The sequence below is a fragment of the Ursus americanus genome, chromosome 34, assembly GCF_024610735.1.
Source record: "Ursus americanus isolate L20-20 chromosome 34, mUrsAme1.1.p, whole genome shotgun sequence".
Taxonomy (NCBI): domain Eukaryota; kingdom Metazoa; phylum Chordata; class Mammalia; order Carnivora; family Ursidae; genus Ursus; species Ursus americanus.
Window position 1 is genome coordinate 23,199,465 of NC_142160.1, and position 16,796 is coordinate 23,216,260.

At 38.6% G+C, this 16,796-nt stretch overlaps 1 protein-coding gene across 1 annotated transcript in view; it reads right to left on the reverse strand.

Moving 5' to 3' along the window:
• Positions 1–353: 353 nt before the first annotated feature.
• KIF27 (kinesin family member 27) overlaps positions 354–16,796 on the reverse strand; it is a 79,409-nt gene continuing 62,966 nt past the window's right edge. Inside the window, exons 14-18 of the mRNA XM_045780852.2 lie at positions 15,530–15,745; positions 11,035–11,241; positions 9,423–9,621; positions 6,547–6,711; positions 354–2,251 (exon numbers count right to left, since the gene is read on the reverse strand). Coding sequence (XP_045636808.2) covers positions 1,767–2,251; positions 6,547–6,711; positions 9,423–9,621; positions 11,035–11,241; positions 15,530–15,745 — 1,272 coding nt within the window. The 3' untranslated portion in view covers positions 354–1,766. The remainder of the gene's footprint in view (positions 2,252–6,546; positions 6,712–9,422; positions 9,622–11,034; positions 11,242–15,529; positions 15,746–16,796) is intronic.

The window sequence follows — 16,796 nt, forward strand, 5'->3', positions numbered from 1 at the left end:
TATATATTAAGTATACATCATACGAACTAGAGACAAAAAGAAGAAACTAGCTTAAAACCAGAATCTGACTTGAAATAGTCTCTGCTAAAAATACATTTTGCGAATTAGTTTGTAATTGCTTGTCTAAAGCAGTTTCTCTTTGGGCCAATGCTGTACACTGTGGTTCAATTCCCAGTAAGTCCCCGGCAGTCTATTGAACCCACAATGTAAATGGAGCTCGGTACCCATGCTTAACAGATACAGAAACTATTCACTGATTTAGAAGTTTGTTTTGTTTTGGTTTTCTTCTCCTCTAGGAACTGGTTTTTAGCAATGGGAACAAGGAACCCTACTCCCTAGGGACTAGAAACCAGAAAAAAAAAAACAAAACCTTAAGTATTTGAGCAGAAAGTGATAGCTGGGGTCTTAGGTAAGACGGGCAGGGTCAATAACAACAAAGGAAAAGGACAAAAGAAAAATATTAGTAGCAGCATCACCTAAGAAAAACTGGAGTCAGCAAGAATTGAGGAGACATCCATAAGTCAGGGTGGTTTTACTACTGCCCCACCCAAACAGTAGTTAGTTTAAGAAACAACTTTATTTTACAAGTGAAAATTTGGAAAAGTAACAAAAATAATGACACAAAAAACAAAAAGTAAGAAAATACCTCTGGTCATTATAATGGGATGTTTTCTGTGATTAAAAAGTATGATGAAAAAGTACAAAGTATTTTTTGGGCAAATCAGTGTTTTAGTTCTTAATTCCAAACTGAAGTTTATATTATATACTAAGATTTAACTGCAAAAATCTTGAAGAAAAATTTCGTTTACATATTTACAGCCCCAGTGCAGTCTGGCCTGCCTGTGTGCAAGACCCGAGTAAGCGGGTTGTAGAGAAAAGTCTCCGATTAGGCCCATCAGATTTTTAGTTAAAGAGCCTCTGGTGAGACTTCAAGCTTTACAGGCATACTCCGTGTGACCAGGTATCTTTTCCTTGAAGCGCCAGAACGCCTTACCGTTATTCTGTCTGTTTACTTGTGGCATGGGACTGCATCCTTTCCCCCCAATCTAGTAGCCTAGGGAGAGACAGGTTGAATAGACAGGGTAGGAGTGAGATGAAAACTTATATTCCATAATATTAGCAAACCAACAACATGACATTCTAAAAACAATCCCAGAAAAAGAGCAGAGCACCGTGTTTAAAAAGTCAAGACTGATCACTCAAGCTCTGTGGACTCTGAAGACCATAAATGAACCCATAAACCGAGTCAGTTGCCTTAAACCCACAGACTGCATTTGGCGCAGATTTTCATATGTGCCAAAACATATGCAGCAGGTAACTCCCCCTTTCATACAAGCAATCTTTAACTGGATCTCTTCAAAATAACAAATATATTTGAGAATAACAATATTATAAACTTGTAAGGTGTAATTAATGTATTATAACATACTTTTATATTATATAGCAATATTACTATTCCACTCTTTTTCTTCTTTCTATATGCCTGGATTTTAAGCAAATTTATAAGTGGAAATATTTAAATGTTCCATTGCTTGACAGTACTGGAAAACATGTTCACTTGGTTATTATGGAAATATCTGCAAATAATTAAAACTCCCCAAATATACCATAGAAGACATACACATCTATAGTATACAAAACAATTCCTTCCTCCCCTTCTTCCTTTATCCTGAAGGAAGAGCTAGTGAGCATAAGCTTTAATTTCTAACAGGTTAGACAAAGGAATCTTACACCTCTACTCAATTAAAAGTTCTATTATTAAAGGCCTAAGTTTTTAAGTCACTCGGTTTCCTAGCCACTTCAATGGAATCAGCAGTCATAGATCCAACCCCAACTCCAAGACTGGAACGTCGTAAGGATAGTTCCAAGGCAGAAATCTGACGTAACTCTTTACGACACAACTTTACAGACGTGACACCATGAAGCTGTCCCACATTTCCCACAGGCTGAATTTGAAGTAATGGTCGATTGTGAGATTTTGTAAAATGATTTTCATCTAGTTCTATTTTATCCTCATGGTTTAACAAATGCCCACTAGTGGGCGCTAAAGAGCTACAGATTGAAGGTAATTCTGGGCCATCTTCCCAGAGCTTCTGAGGATTTGGTTGTGTTCTTAAACTGCTTGTTGAATTGTCTAATTCTCTTTCTCTTCCACTTAATTTCATACTTTCGGTTCGGGATGCCCATTTTAGTTCTTCTGTAACCATGTCTGCTTCTTCAGGGTTCAGAACTCTATCCCCAGCATCATGATCTAAAAATAATATAAAAAGCAAAAAAATTAGAGATTTCCTCAAAAACAGGTTTTTTGATCATGCTATCCTAACATAACTATATTATCATCACTCAATATAAATGATGTCATTCAGCTTTTTTTCTTTGTTAGGTGACTTAAACAGAAGTTTCACTTATAGGCATTTTGCATGTGAATAACTGAGAACTTTTAATTCACAGAACAAAGTTGAGAGAATAGTCATCTAGTGATTTTGTTTTTCCCTGGAAACACAGGAGTGCTTTGGACCTCTCTGTGCCCTTCCACAGCTGCCCTCCGCTGCCTTGCCGCTGGTGAGCCATAGTCCACATCTTGGCTAAGTGAAGCCGGTACTGGGGAATACTGGCTCTATGCCTGGGGGATCTTTCAGGATGTGGCATTGTGTATGTGAAAATCTAGTCTTGGTTAGAACTCCCAGCCCGATGGCAGGGTTCTGCTCCTTGAAGGTACTCTGGGGATCCACCATCAAAACGGAAATGACAGCGTACCCCTCAGTGGGGATGCCCTGCTGGGATGAGTGAAGGAGTGAGTGAAGAGATCAAAGCTTCAGGTCTTCAAATCATAGAATTATCTAATATCAAAGACAAAAATTTACTTAAGAGAAGTCCATATAGGCCCGAGACCTAAAATGATGAAAAACGCCAACTTTAATGTACACTGACACGTGATTAGTACACTTCTAGTCCCATGAATACCAAGTTTAAAAAGAGAAGTTGCACACTGGCAGTCCCTAGCCAAATCTGGCCCACAGACATGTTTTATTTAGCCAATGCAATAACACGTGACCCCCAATTTTTTAATTGGAAAGTTTCATATAAAAATATAGATTTCCATCTTTTCTAGAAAAAAATGAGAACTGACAATTTCTGCCTGGCCACAGCAGCTGCAGCAGAGCTAGCCCTGCCTGTGTAGACAACTGCTACCTTCCCTACTGCTCACCTTGGCTCCCTGGTTCCTGGAGGCATTTCTGTTTGTGACCCCTGGTTGAAAACATAATTGGTTTTATAACTTTTAAAATATTCTCACAAACAAACCAGCTGAAATAACAAATGACATAGATTCTCACAACTAGCAGATATTCAGAAAGTTGACTGAAGACAGTGGCTCTCCAACTTTGCCCACATTAGTCATGGAAAGCTTTTAAAAATTGATGCTCAGGTCCCAGTGTCTGGGGGAGGGAGCCAGACATCTTATTTTTGAAAGATCATATGTGAAAGAGTGAGATGGGCTCACTGGAGAAACTCCCTCCCTACCCGACTTGGATATTTCACAGGGGAAAGTTTCCCTCTTCCAGAATTTTCCATTAGGGAACAAACCAAAGACTAGTTCACCTGAGGTCAGAGAGTGAGGAGAAGAAGTTAGGATTCCAACCCAATTCTTCTGACTCAAGTAGCCTCACACAGAGTTTTGCAGTGACTTAAATTGACACAAGGATAGAGTTTTAAATATTTAAATAAGTACATCGACTGCATGTCCATATAAACTGATTTCATCCTCACACCCTAATATATTCGTTAGAAAACAGATGCACTATAACAGAGGCATGACTAAGAGGTAATCAAGATATTTTAGTCTAAAGATTAATTTTTCTGCATTTGAAAATGCTAAAAACACTCAAGTGTTAAAATATAAATGTGGTATGCAAACAACGAAAGGGCTATATCAAAAACCAATGAACTGAATACCAAGACGGTTAAGTGTTAGGATCACTGATTATGAAGTGTATAATACTTTTTAGGGGACTCAGAATTTGATATATATACATTGCAGTATTTATAATTCAAACAAATCTTGTTTAATGTCATTATATTATAAGAATAGCATTTTGAGATCGGGTATATATAATACAAGCTATAGCTCTAATATGATTCCAACTGTAATTTTTTTAAAGCATGGGGACAATACTGAAAAGAGTTATGCTAAATATTAATAGTTGTGGGTAGAATTATGGGGTGATTTTTTTCCAGCTCTTTTTCTATATTTTCAAATTTTCTACAATGACTATTATTTTTATTACTGTTTATAGATGTTTCTAGGCGGGATAGCAAGTTAGCTGAAATAATACCTTCAACATTAGTATCAAGACTAGATTTCCTGGGGCGCCTGGCTGGCTTGGTTGGTAGAGCAGGCAACTCTTGATCTCAGAGTTGTGAGTTCGAGGCCCACTTTGGTAGCAGAGTTTACTTAAACACGAACAAACAAGACTAGATTCCTAAGTAAGTGGGTCAGACAGGTGTCATCATTTTACATAACTCCAAGATTACTTAACTTTTTCAGTTTTTTGCATTTGTCTCATTAAAGAGCAGGCTGAAGGTGCAGAACAAGGATGAAACCTCTCTATCACCATACCACACTGGCATTTTAAAAGACGTCTAGTTGACTCGTAATATAAACATGGGCCATTTAAACACTAGATACCTAATTTCGGATGTCTCAAGTTTGAAAGTGGATTTTTTAAAGCTAAAATGGTCTTATGCTGATTGTTCTGTTTGCTACTTAACGCCTGTTTACATTTTAATTTTTTGTAAGTCGTGTTTCAAGTAAAAGGTTCAGCTATGTAGTGCAGGCAGTATTTCAGGTAAATGTTTTAGTTACATTAGCACCTCTGCTTTACTATGTTGAAAATCAGAAAATGTAGTCTCTCTGGCAGGATCTGTCTGTGTCACATCTCTGTCCTAAGACAACTCTTATCCTAGAATATTAAACCAGGAATCATAAGATGAAGGACCTTAGCCCATGTTCTAATTACTGTTGTGTTTGTAAGTTACTTGACCTAAGTTTCAATTCTCTTTTCTAAAAATGGCATTAGCAGACACTGACCCACCTTGAGTTTGAGGGGTAAATAGAATTACTTGTGAAAATGTCTATAAATTATAAGTATCATAAGTATAAGGTAACATTAGAACTACTTTTCTAAGATATTACTGTTTTAAACTTTAAAGCTAGGTTAATTCTGCTGCCATTACATATTCAGCACACATCTTTTCATTATGCATACATACAGTTTTCACTGGTCTCTTTACAATCTTGTTGTACCTATCTCTAAGCAGTCTTCTTTATAGGTACAGAATAGGTCTGTGTTCCTAAAAGGTTGTAAAGTCAACTTTGCATAAGCCATACTTGACTTAGTAGAAGAATATCTTCTCTAAAAGCAGGTTCATTCTTTCATAAAATGTAAAATATATTAGGGTGCCTGGGTGACTCAGTCAGTTACGCATCTGCCTTCAGCTCAGGTCATGATCCCAGGGTCCTGGGATCGAGCCCCGCTTTGGGCTCCCTGCTCAGTGGGGAGTCTGCTTCTCCCTCTACTTCTACCCCTTCTCCCTGCTCACGCTCTCTCTCTCGCTTGCTCTCTCTCAAATAAATAGATAAAATCTTTTTAAAAATGTAAAATATATTATTTTAGAAATATTGATTCTTCTCTAATTGGCAGACTTAAAGAGGGTATATTTTAATCACGGCACTTTCTAGTTACGTCATATTTTAGGGTGAGGGTCAGGCAGACAACTATTTTTGTTTACAGAGACAAATACAAATTCAATATCTAATTCTAAATAACCAAATCAAAACGTTTGTTTTGTTTCTTACATTCCACTTAGGAGTGAGATCGTATGGTATTTGTCTTTCTCTGACTTATTTCACTTAGCATTATACCCTCTAGATCCATCCATGTCCTTGCAAATGGCAAGGTTTCATTCTTTTTATGGCTGAATTACTATTCCATTGTATGTATACATCACATCTTCTTTATCCATTCATCTATCAGACACTTGGGTTGATTCCATAATTTGGTTATTGTAAATAATGCTACAGTAAACACAGGGATGCTCCTATCTTTCCGAATTAGTGTTTTCATATTCTTTGGGTAAATACCCAGTAGTGGAATTACTGGGTCATGTAGTAATTCTGTTTTTAATTTGAGGACTCTCCATACTGTTTTCCACAGTGGCTGCACTGGTTTGCATTCCCAACAGCACACGAGGGTTCCTATTTCTCCGCATCCATGCCAATACTTGTTGTTTCTTGTGTTATTGGTTTTACCCATTCTGAAGGTGGGAGGTGATGCCACACTGTGGTTTTGATTTGCATTTCCCTGATGATTAGTAGGACTAGAAAACTAATTTTGTTCATAGAGACAAATACGTACAAGTTCAATATCTAATTCTAAATAACCAAATCAGTTGGGGAAAGGCTAGACTATTACGTCGGGCACCACTTCACCGAGTACTAGATATGTCAAATACCGTCAGCATGACAAGTAACACTAAAGGTCTTACGTTCAGATGGTACTAGTTGCCGCCGAACTGCTTCCCCTATCAATTCCTTAAGTTTCTTCTTAAGATCTCTGCTGGTTTTCTTATAGAAATAAAGATCTTTTTCCAGCTGCTGGATTTTATCTTCATATGTTTTTAACATTTCCATAAGGCCTTCGCCATCTTGCTCTATGAAACAGAGATTTACATTTAAAATCAGTTTAAACTAAACGACTCAAAATTATGTTCTAACACAGTCTCCAGACTATACTTAAAGGGTCAGAAGTATGTTACATGTATCTGTTACCTGAATGGATCTGCTTTCAGCTACACTTTGGATTCTTCTGCCCTTAGACACCTTCTCTGCCCAACCCCCTACCAACTACCACTTCTTCATGATTCATAAGCACTTTCTGAGTAACATTAACTAGATTTATCCTCAGAAAAGCAGAAACAAGGTGTTTTCTATAAAAAATTCACGTTTAGGACTCTGTCCATGAGCTGCATCAGTATCTTTTTTTTTTTTTTTTAAGATTTTATTTATTTATTTGACAGAGATAGAGACAGCCAGCGAGAGAGGGAACACAAGCAGGGGGAGTGGGAGAGGAAGAAGCAGGCTCACAGCAGAGGAGCCTGACGTGGGGCTCGATCCCATAACGCCGGGATCACTCCCTGAGCCGAAGGCAGACGCTTAACAGCTGTGCCACGCAGGCGCCCCGCTGCATCAGTATCTTATTTAAAGTTCGTATCAGGGGGCGCCTGGGTGGCTCAGTTGGTTAAGCATCTGCCTTCAGCTTAGGTCATGATCCCAGGGTCCTGGGATCGAGCCCCACATCAGGCTTCCTGCTCAGAGGGGAGTCTGCTTCTCCCTCACCCTCTGCAGAATCCTTCTCCGTGTGCACTCACACACTCTCTCTCTCTGTCAAACAAATAAAATCTTTTTAAAAAATAAAAATAAAAAAAGAAAGTTCATATCAGGAACGGTGGATATATGGAAAGTCACAGGCCCGGGTTTACAGGCCCAAGAAATCTACAGCCAAAAAACCCCAAAACCAAAAATCTGCCACAAAAGAGGCTAGAGATATAAAACTACAAAAGAAAACACCCATACAAAAAAAGAGGGGAAGAGCATAAGTTGCAGCTTATGCTACAATATAACTTAAAGCTTCTAATTAATATTTATGAATATCTACAACTGTCCCTATTGGGTATGTTTTAGAACCAGTAAAACCTAGTTTATGGACCTGCTGCGAATACATACTCTCAGACCTACTCTTTCCTACTCTTGTATTTATAAAATGATCCTACTGGGTTTTTTAAATTTTTTTAATTTATTTTATTTATTTAAATTCAATTAGCCAACATACAGTACATCATTAGTTTTTGATGTAGTGTTCAATGATTGATTAGTTGCATTTAACACGATCCTACTGGTTTTAATTTTCTTTTGTTGTAACTGGCTATTTTGAAAAAATTTATCTAAGTATATTAGATATTTTAAATTCACCCATTATCTTGTATTTAAAAATACTTTAAGGGGTGCCTTTATGGCTCAGTCAGTTAAGCATCAAGCTATTGATTTTTGGCTCAGGTCATGATCTCAGAGTTGTGGGATCCAGCCCCATGTTGGGCTCCACACTCAGTAGGGAGTCTTTTTGAGATTCTTTCTCTCTCCCTCTCCCTCTGCCCCTCCCCACCATACTCTCCCTCTCTCTAAAATAAACAAATAAATCTTTAAAAAATAAATAAAATACTTTAATAACACCATAAATCAGAATCCTGATAAAGAATGTCATATATGTCAACTGAATTTTATAAGACACATTCATTTGAAATTAGAAAATTCATAAATTGTTATCATTTTTCACTGCAACTTTGTTGCAAAAAACTTTTCCCAGTCATAGAAATGAATGATTTATGAAATGTTCTCATTTGGCTGTAGCTTTTGTGGTACAATGCCAATCACTTGAAAAATACATTAAAAATTCTATTAAATTATCACTTTAAAGAGACGTAAGACAGAACAAAAAATAAGGAAAGGAGAGCATGTTTGAATGAAGTGACGTATAGGATCCTGTCAAGGAAATCCCGTCATGAGGCAACCTGGTTGTTAATTGACTGGTTATAGAATTAACTTAGAGGCAAATTGCCTCAACACTCAAATGTATATATTTTCCAATTTTCTGCTTACTGAGGTTGTTTCTCCAGATCCTTTCTAACCCATTTCCAGCTATAGATACACAAGAATCAAGACTAAGCAGCTAAGCAGCCTGGACTGAAGCATTCCCAGGACTGCCAGGCAGTGATTTTGTTGCCATAGCAACTCTTTGTGTACTGGCCAAATGCCCAGGTAACACGAGGACCAACCGCCGTGACAGCTCTTTCCACACCAGAGTTGACGGCTGAACTACTGTGCACTGATAACAGTATGTGTCCATCGGTCGTAGACTAATTTTGACCTACGTTATAACCTTAATGCATAAAATTTATAACCAACTGAAAATTATAACAAGAAATATAACTAGAAATCTGACAGAGCCTATCACTTTAATTATGTCAAGGGAAAGTAATTTAAGTATCAAAGTACTACATCCTTGAGAGAGAGACACTTTTCAACTGTACACCATGAAGCCAGAAATCCCGCATTTGTACGTAAAAAATAGCCCAACAACAAACGGGTGGGAGTTCTTACGTGTGGCACTGGGGACAGGCAGACGGACGGCATTTCAAGCACCAAGAGCCCAGTCAACTATCCCCACGTGCAGCAACGCAGACATGTGAAGCACCAAAACAAATACAAGTAGCAACTGTTTATTCATGTTGGGCTTTTCTGCCCTGTCTTCCTTTCCCAGCCCCTCCAACACATCACCTTTCCACAACTGACCGGAAGGGGCAGGTACCTTGAAAATGATGTAACAGCAGCTGCATTTTTTGCTCATGTTCCTTTTGCTGAAGGGTCAGTCTCCGGTCGCACTGCAATTTCAGATGTTCCAGTGCAGATTCCAATTCACGAACCATATTATCCCGTTCCAGAACCTTCATTTTCATTTCTTCATTCTGTAACTGTAGCTTCCGTTCGGTTTCTCGCAAATTGACCACCTAGCAAAGACATTTTTTGACCTTTTAAGTGTGTCTTAGATAGCCTAATGTAATAACCTACTTCTCTTGGGCTCCATGAAGAACTTCCTTAGTCACCATGGTCTAACTAAGCAAATGCTTTGTAACATACCCAACAAAATAACCTAACAGCCTTTTGAGTTTGTTGGGATTCTGAAGTGGTAACAATTTCACTTTAAATATAACGTGGCTCTAACTATCACCCGTCCATCATCTCTTAGACATGGTCACGGCAATTTACATTTACAATCCTCTAACTCCATTTCTCTAGTCTAAATAGAGAACAGGAACCTACAGCCTCTTGTAACATCTAGATACCTCCCAGTTTTAACTCCAAAATGGATGTTATAAATAAGTAACGCACATTTAAAAACTATACAGAGTCCAGTCTCAGATTGTGCATTTAGTCCAACAGGTTCCTCTCTGCACTGCTATGAAGTGAATATACTGCAGTGGATGTGTCAGAGAACTTGCTAATGTAATGACCTTCTCTCTAGAAAAATACTCATTTCTACGAAAGGTACCCAGGGTCAGAAAATCCACTGACCTTGACCTGGGTGGTTTGGGTTAAGAACCCTTTTTCAAAGAACACCAGAAAAGAATTCCATCAAAGCTTCCGATGGCACCGCACCATTTTTCTGCCCCCCACACATGCAGTGATTGGAGGCGCTGTTATCAATAATAGCTTAATCCTGACAGTCATTACCCAAGAGGGGCTCTGGCTCCAACATTTCCATTCATTTTTTTCAGCTTTATGTTACTTGTCTAGCAGAAATGAAACTTTATTTTTAAAACTCCAGTGTTTTATTTTTCATTAATTGTCTGATATTCCCTTAAACTGAAGATCCCTTTCAGAGAAAAGAGTTATTATTTGCTTAACACTTCATAATATATACCTTAAGTGAAGACATTATTCAGGTTAAGGCTAAAATCTATTCTCTTTGTCACTGATGCATTACTTCAACTTCATTTCAGGTCATAGGTATGATGATAAAGTACAGGTACGCCTACCCCATAGCTATGAAGGAAAGGGAGCCCGAACTTGGAGGGCCCTTGATTTTTCATGAATGCTGAGACAACAAGCAAATCTAGAAAATATCCAAGAAATAGTGACTGAGGAATATAACTTGAATTCTTGGGTTTTTAAAACTATTTCCAAAAGCCCTCCTTTCAAAAGGCCCTTCCAACTTTAAGAACCTCCCTAAGTGAGGCCTACCTAATACTTGCATAAGCACACAGCTTTCAGATGACCACATTCAGCAGTGAAAGGAGAAATCATGCTTAAATCTGTAGTTACGCCATCAAAGTTTTAGGCCTCTCAATTTCTGAAACGTGAGATGTGTAAACATCTTGGCCCCCCTGTGTAAGAAAATCCTCTGTCCCTCCGAAACATACCTTATTGAAATATCTGAAAAGAATAGCTCTAATCTCAACAGGACTCAGGCAAATGAGTTTTTCCAAGACATTTGCTTCACTACAAGAGAGGTTTTGGAGTGAAGCTCTGAGCGAGTTCTGGCGACTCTGGATACTTTCATTCTTGTATTCAATTGCAGCTTCCAAAGCTTCGATCCCTTCTTCAAGTTGGAAAAGAACATGTTCTTCCTAGATATAATACAACAGAAATCACTCATGTCAAATGAAATCATATGACTTGGACTTTGTCATACACTAAGATCTCCCTATGCTGAGTCTAATGGACGTTACCATTCTTCTATTAAATTTTAAGAAAATGTTTACTGAGTGCTTGCTACCGCTACACGGTGCACTACGTGTCTACACACACATATATAAAACATGCAGTCACCGAATCCTCGCACTAAACCTCATGTATGAAACGTCCCAAGGTCATACAGCAAGTGCTGAGAACCAAGGAATACACTTGAACAAGCCTCAGCCTCCAGGACCAGCTCTACAGCCATGTATCTCCCTCCACAGGTCCTCAAGTGCACATTAGGTGTTAGATCTGGAGACGCCCTGGTGTCCCTTCAAGGACCTATCGAAACAATATACTGCCGGGAGGGAAAGAAGACATAGATTTAGAAGGAATTAGTAAGAACTAGTCATCAGAAGAGGGTCTCTGGGGAAAGAGTATGGCATTTAAATAAAGGTATGGAGGATTTAAGGACATGAACCATTTCATAAAATTTCTATGAGATGTCATTAAAGGGCAAACAAAGGCATTAAAAATGTCGACGGCAAAACATTTTTTTCATAAGCTAAAGAAGATCTCCTTTGTAGGGGGAAAAAAACCCTGATGAATCCCTGTCAGAAAACCTAGCAGTTCTTTGAACTATCCAAACATCTTATCTGAGGGTGTCCAAATTTCTAGTAAGAAATTATTTCACTTGGTGAGACTTGGATAGATATTTCTATATACCTGTAATATGTGTGGTGGAGGTTACCACAACTTTCGGTTCCTTGAAGGCCGACCATCTTGTCCAATACTCATGTCCCTATTGCCTAGCACAGTACTTATCACATAGGTTAAACTCAGTAAGTATCTGCTGAATGGGTTAATGAGGAAAAAGGAGAAAAAAATATTTTCATATGTCTGATTATATGACCCAAATATTTCTCTCTACTCCTTCCCCCAGCATTTCAAAGGAAAATGATGGTTAATATTTCTGATCCACCTAAAAAACAGAATGACTTCCAGAACTCCTTTTTCGGAATTCAGGGGAAAGGTATGTAAGAACCTATTCCAGTGGGAGGTTGAATAATCCTTATTTTTAAAAGCCACTTTATAAAAATCCCCTGAAAGAGCCATTTTGGAAAAAAAAAATATTCAACAGCCATTTTGTTTCTCTGTGCAATCACCAACCATCAAGAATTTGATGATTTGATCATCACTCCATCTGGAAGAAAATAATATTCACCTTTTGAAGAAAAACAAACTTAAGTCCTGAAAGGTACGTTACTGAATGGATAAGAGGAACCAGAAAATAACAGTGGATTATCCAAAGAACATATCTGACTTCTGAAAAATGCATACTATGATATTTTACCAAAAACAAATGTGGTAAGAGTTTGCCTTTATAGATGTCTGAGAACAATTTGGCAGAATTTAGTTTCTACCCTTTTGGACCTAAGCTAGGGAAGTACTGCGATAGTGTAAGGCAGTATGACTACTGAACCCCGAGGGTGGCCCCCTCCAGTGAGGCCGTGGGAATAGTCGTGATTGCCTCTAACCCATCAACAGGTGTGGCAAGATGGATGGCAATGAGAAACCGGTCCAGCATGGAAAATTTGCCACATCACAAACAACAGATTATCCAGTTGACTCGGCTTTATCAGAGAGCACTGCTTTTCACACATGCACCAGGGGTCCTGTTAAAATGCAGATTTCTCATTCAACAGCTCTGGGTGCCCCCCCCCCCCCCCGCCCCGGGTTCTGCGTTTCTAACAGGCTCCCAGGTGATACTGCTGTGGATCCAGAGACCTCACAACTGAGAGCAACAAGGACCTAAAACAGTGGTCTCCAAACGGTTTAGATCACACTTTCCTATCAGTAAAAAACAAACAAACAAACAAGCAAACAAAGCGAAAACTTTTAAGTAAGCACTGCATAGATGTATATTTCTCCATAAATTATATGCACGGTCTAACGATAAAACATGAAATTGAAAGTGTAAAAGGTGAAATAAACATAGATACGATAGTTCTTATATTTTCTTCCTATATCCCACTTACGAGCAACTGCTCTGCATTATTAGAAAAATGGAGTTGGAAGTATTTTTTTTTTATTTGTTTAAGGAGTTTTCCAAAAAAAGGAAGTATTTGTCTATATTCAGTTGTTGGGTAATCCCATACTAGTATAGTGATCTAAAATCAGTCACTCCCCATTAACTAATACGATTATGAAAATGATTTTAATTTATTGTGGAAAGAGAAAATAATCCTAAAGTCGTTCAAAGAGATCGGAGCAGCAGACTGTTCCACCTCGATTTTACTGGTGTCTTGTGTCACATCAGAATCGCGTGTTCCCGATCCTCTAGATCGAGCTGGTAAGAGTGATCTTGGCTTTAAGACAGTGGTGAGCGCAGAGCCCGCTTCGGAGGGGCACGAAGAAGAAACAGCCTTGCGGCAGAGGGCTGCAGAGAAGCTCACATGGCTCATGGAACCCCGGCTAATAGGAGGCTCATCATGCCCTCAAACCAATCCAGACTGGCTGCTGAACAGGTATGACCACGGTTTTCACCACAAACCCTACATAATGAGCTGTCGTTACAGAATTGCACGTGAAACAGAAAAGCCAATGTTTCTTGATGGTAACAGGCCCTCTACCCTTCTGCAAACATAATTTGCTCATTCCCTTCTCCATGCCTTATTTAATGGCGCTCTAGCTACAAAGGCCTTCTTTCTTAGATCTCCCAATATCATGGTTTTCATAATTCAGCCTGAGATTCCAGTCCACCGAAGCAGCCTTGATGAATCTTCCCCCCAAATGGCCCCTGCATTGTTTTGTATAAATAATGTAACAAGTAGAGTTTTAGTATATTATTATAACTTGCTTTTTTTTAATGTTGTTCAGGGTTTAGAGTCTTCTTGTATCTGTCTCTTTTCCCCAGATAGATAATATATGAATTTCTCAAAAGAGACATAATGCTTTTTACTTTTTTTGATTTCTTCCATAGGGCCCAGTAACAGTCCTAGGCAGGTAAGAATTCCTTAAATACTCCTATTTTGCGGTATCTTGGGCTCTCATACCTTCAAATCTACAAGGCCAGGCTCCAATTTAACACACTCGGCAGGACAGTCTGATTCTCTGGTCCTCTGCACAGCTACTCGGGCTATAGAAAGGGGCAGTGAGGTTTATAATGCCACATAGCCCCCAACCCAGTCAGTCTTCAGTTCCTTTCATCCACGCAGTGACCAACAATCTAATTTTATGAAATCCTCGCTCCTGTTCCTTCTTAACCAGCCCCCTTAACTTTCTCTCCCACTTGCTCCATTCTAAAACTATGTAAGATTCAGCAAGGTGCATGATTCCCAACTACTCACTTTCTCTTAGCAATTCTCTCTTGCTTTGGTCATGACAGGACATCAACAAAAAATATTTGCAGAGAAATTCAGGCTCAAAAATTCATACCTGTCTGATAAAGTAAGGGATGGGTACCAGTGCCAATTGATGTAAAATTCTGAAAAAAGACAAAGTCTTGGGGAATTTGACAACCATAAATGTACTATCTTTTACAGTTTAAAAAAAGAAAGGTGAGGAGCCATACGCTCCTCATAAATGAAGACTCAAACTCAGAGGTATTTTAATTTTTATAGTTTTTATATTTTTTCTTTTTTAAAATTTTAATTCAATCAGCCAACTTATAGTACATCATTAGTTTCAGATGTAGTGTTCAATAATTTATCAGTAGTTGATAAATTATCAAAGGTATTTTTATTGGGATTTGAATTCCATGCATCTACTCGGCTAGAACATGCTCTCAAAGGTTGGGACTTACCCCAGAATTACCCCTTAATGCCCTAGCCATTCATAGCATGTGACAGATTACCTAGGATCGTTCGAGAAAGAAGCAGAGAGAGAAGGTAGGTGCTCTCTTTGAAAGAACTGAGGAAAAGAGTCCTTGAAATCATCTTCTGTATTCTGTGATGTCCGGTGAGAAACCCCAGCTGAGAAAGGCCCTATTCAAGGGAAGTATTAGTTTCCCAATCCCTGGCAATGCCAGCAAGGGGCCACGTTCATGGACCCACGTGGTAGTCTAGCATGCCTTACGGCACCTAACAGGAGCCAGTAAACTCATGACATCTGACAAAGTCTCAAGGAAACGAAAGTTTGCCAGATTTCTCATTTTTATGTTTAAGTTAACAAAGACACAGGAAATCATTCGAGTGACCCATCATAGAGCACTTCCAGTTCTAAAGAATATGGACTTACTTCAGGTGATAACACACTACCATTTTTAAGCTTCTCATCCACACTGTTTCTTCGTCTCTGTAGCTGATCCTTTTCTTTCTGAAGGGCGTGAACTTGTTCTGAAATCTTGATTTTCTCCTCAGCTGTGCTGCGTTGAAGCTCTACATTCTTTTCAGACAACTCTTGGTCCAACAAGTCCAGGCGAGTTGATATTTTCACGCTATCTGTGTTTAAGATCTAAAAAGACACAATCAACCAAACACCCCCAAAATAGTCGAAATCCAGACGGCATATAAATTAGAAAAATAGAGAAAATTGCTAACTGAATATATTTTTAGTTTCCACATTGTTGTTTTCTCGTGGGGTTTTTGTTGGGGGGTAGGGTTCATTTTCTAAAATCTGGAGTTGAATGCCTCTTTTTAAAAAAATGGAGATTCAAGGGGCGCCTGGGTGGCACAGTTGGTTAAGCGTCTGACTCTTGATTTCGGCTCAGGTCATGATCTCAGGGTGGCGAGATCAAGCCCCATGTCAGGCTGCACCCTGGACAAGAAGCCTGCTTGAGATTCTCTCTCTCCCTCCCCCTGCCTTCCCCCACCCCACTTATACTCTCTCTCAAAAAAAATAAATAAATAAAAATGGAGATTTAAATGTTGAATTTATTGCCAAGTATTGCTTGGCTGCACCAGACTACAGAATACTGGTTTTGAGAGGTAGTATTTTTTTTTATTATTTCCTAAATTAAACTTTTCTTCCTTGGACTGTTACATAGTTATATGGCCTGTAACTAACTATATTATAATTTCCATAAAGGTTGAGATTTGGTTTGTTGCTGTTTAAATAATTTGTTCCACTCTTATTTCATTCTGGTCAGAAAATATGGCCAGTTAAAGTAATGGAGATCCTCATTATGGTCTAACCTTAGAGAATTTTTAAAACACTTTTGCATCTAAGTAATTATATGTATATATACCACAGGTTTATAGTTTTTTTTTTTTTTAAAGCAGTTCCCCTACTTCACCCTTTTACCTGAGTCCCACTCCCCAGAAACAATCATCTTCAACCTTTCTAGCCGTTTCTCCGGGTGTTAATGTCCATGTTTCTCAATAACATGACCAATTTCAGATATTGCCTACGGACTACTATGGAAGACAAGGACTTGGCACCATTATACCTCCTCTACTCCCCCTCCTCTAGTCTCCTAGTATAAGATATATTGCAATTTTATGTTAAATCAATACTCTGTTGGGGCGCCTGGATGGCTCAGTAGGTTAAGCATCTGCCTTCGGCT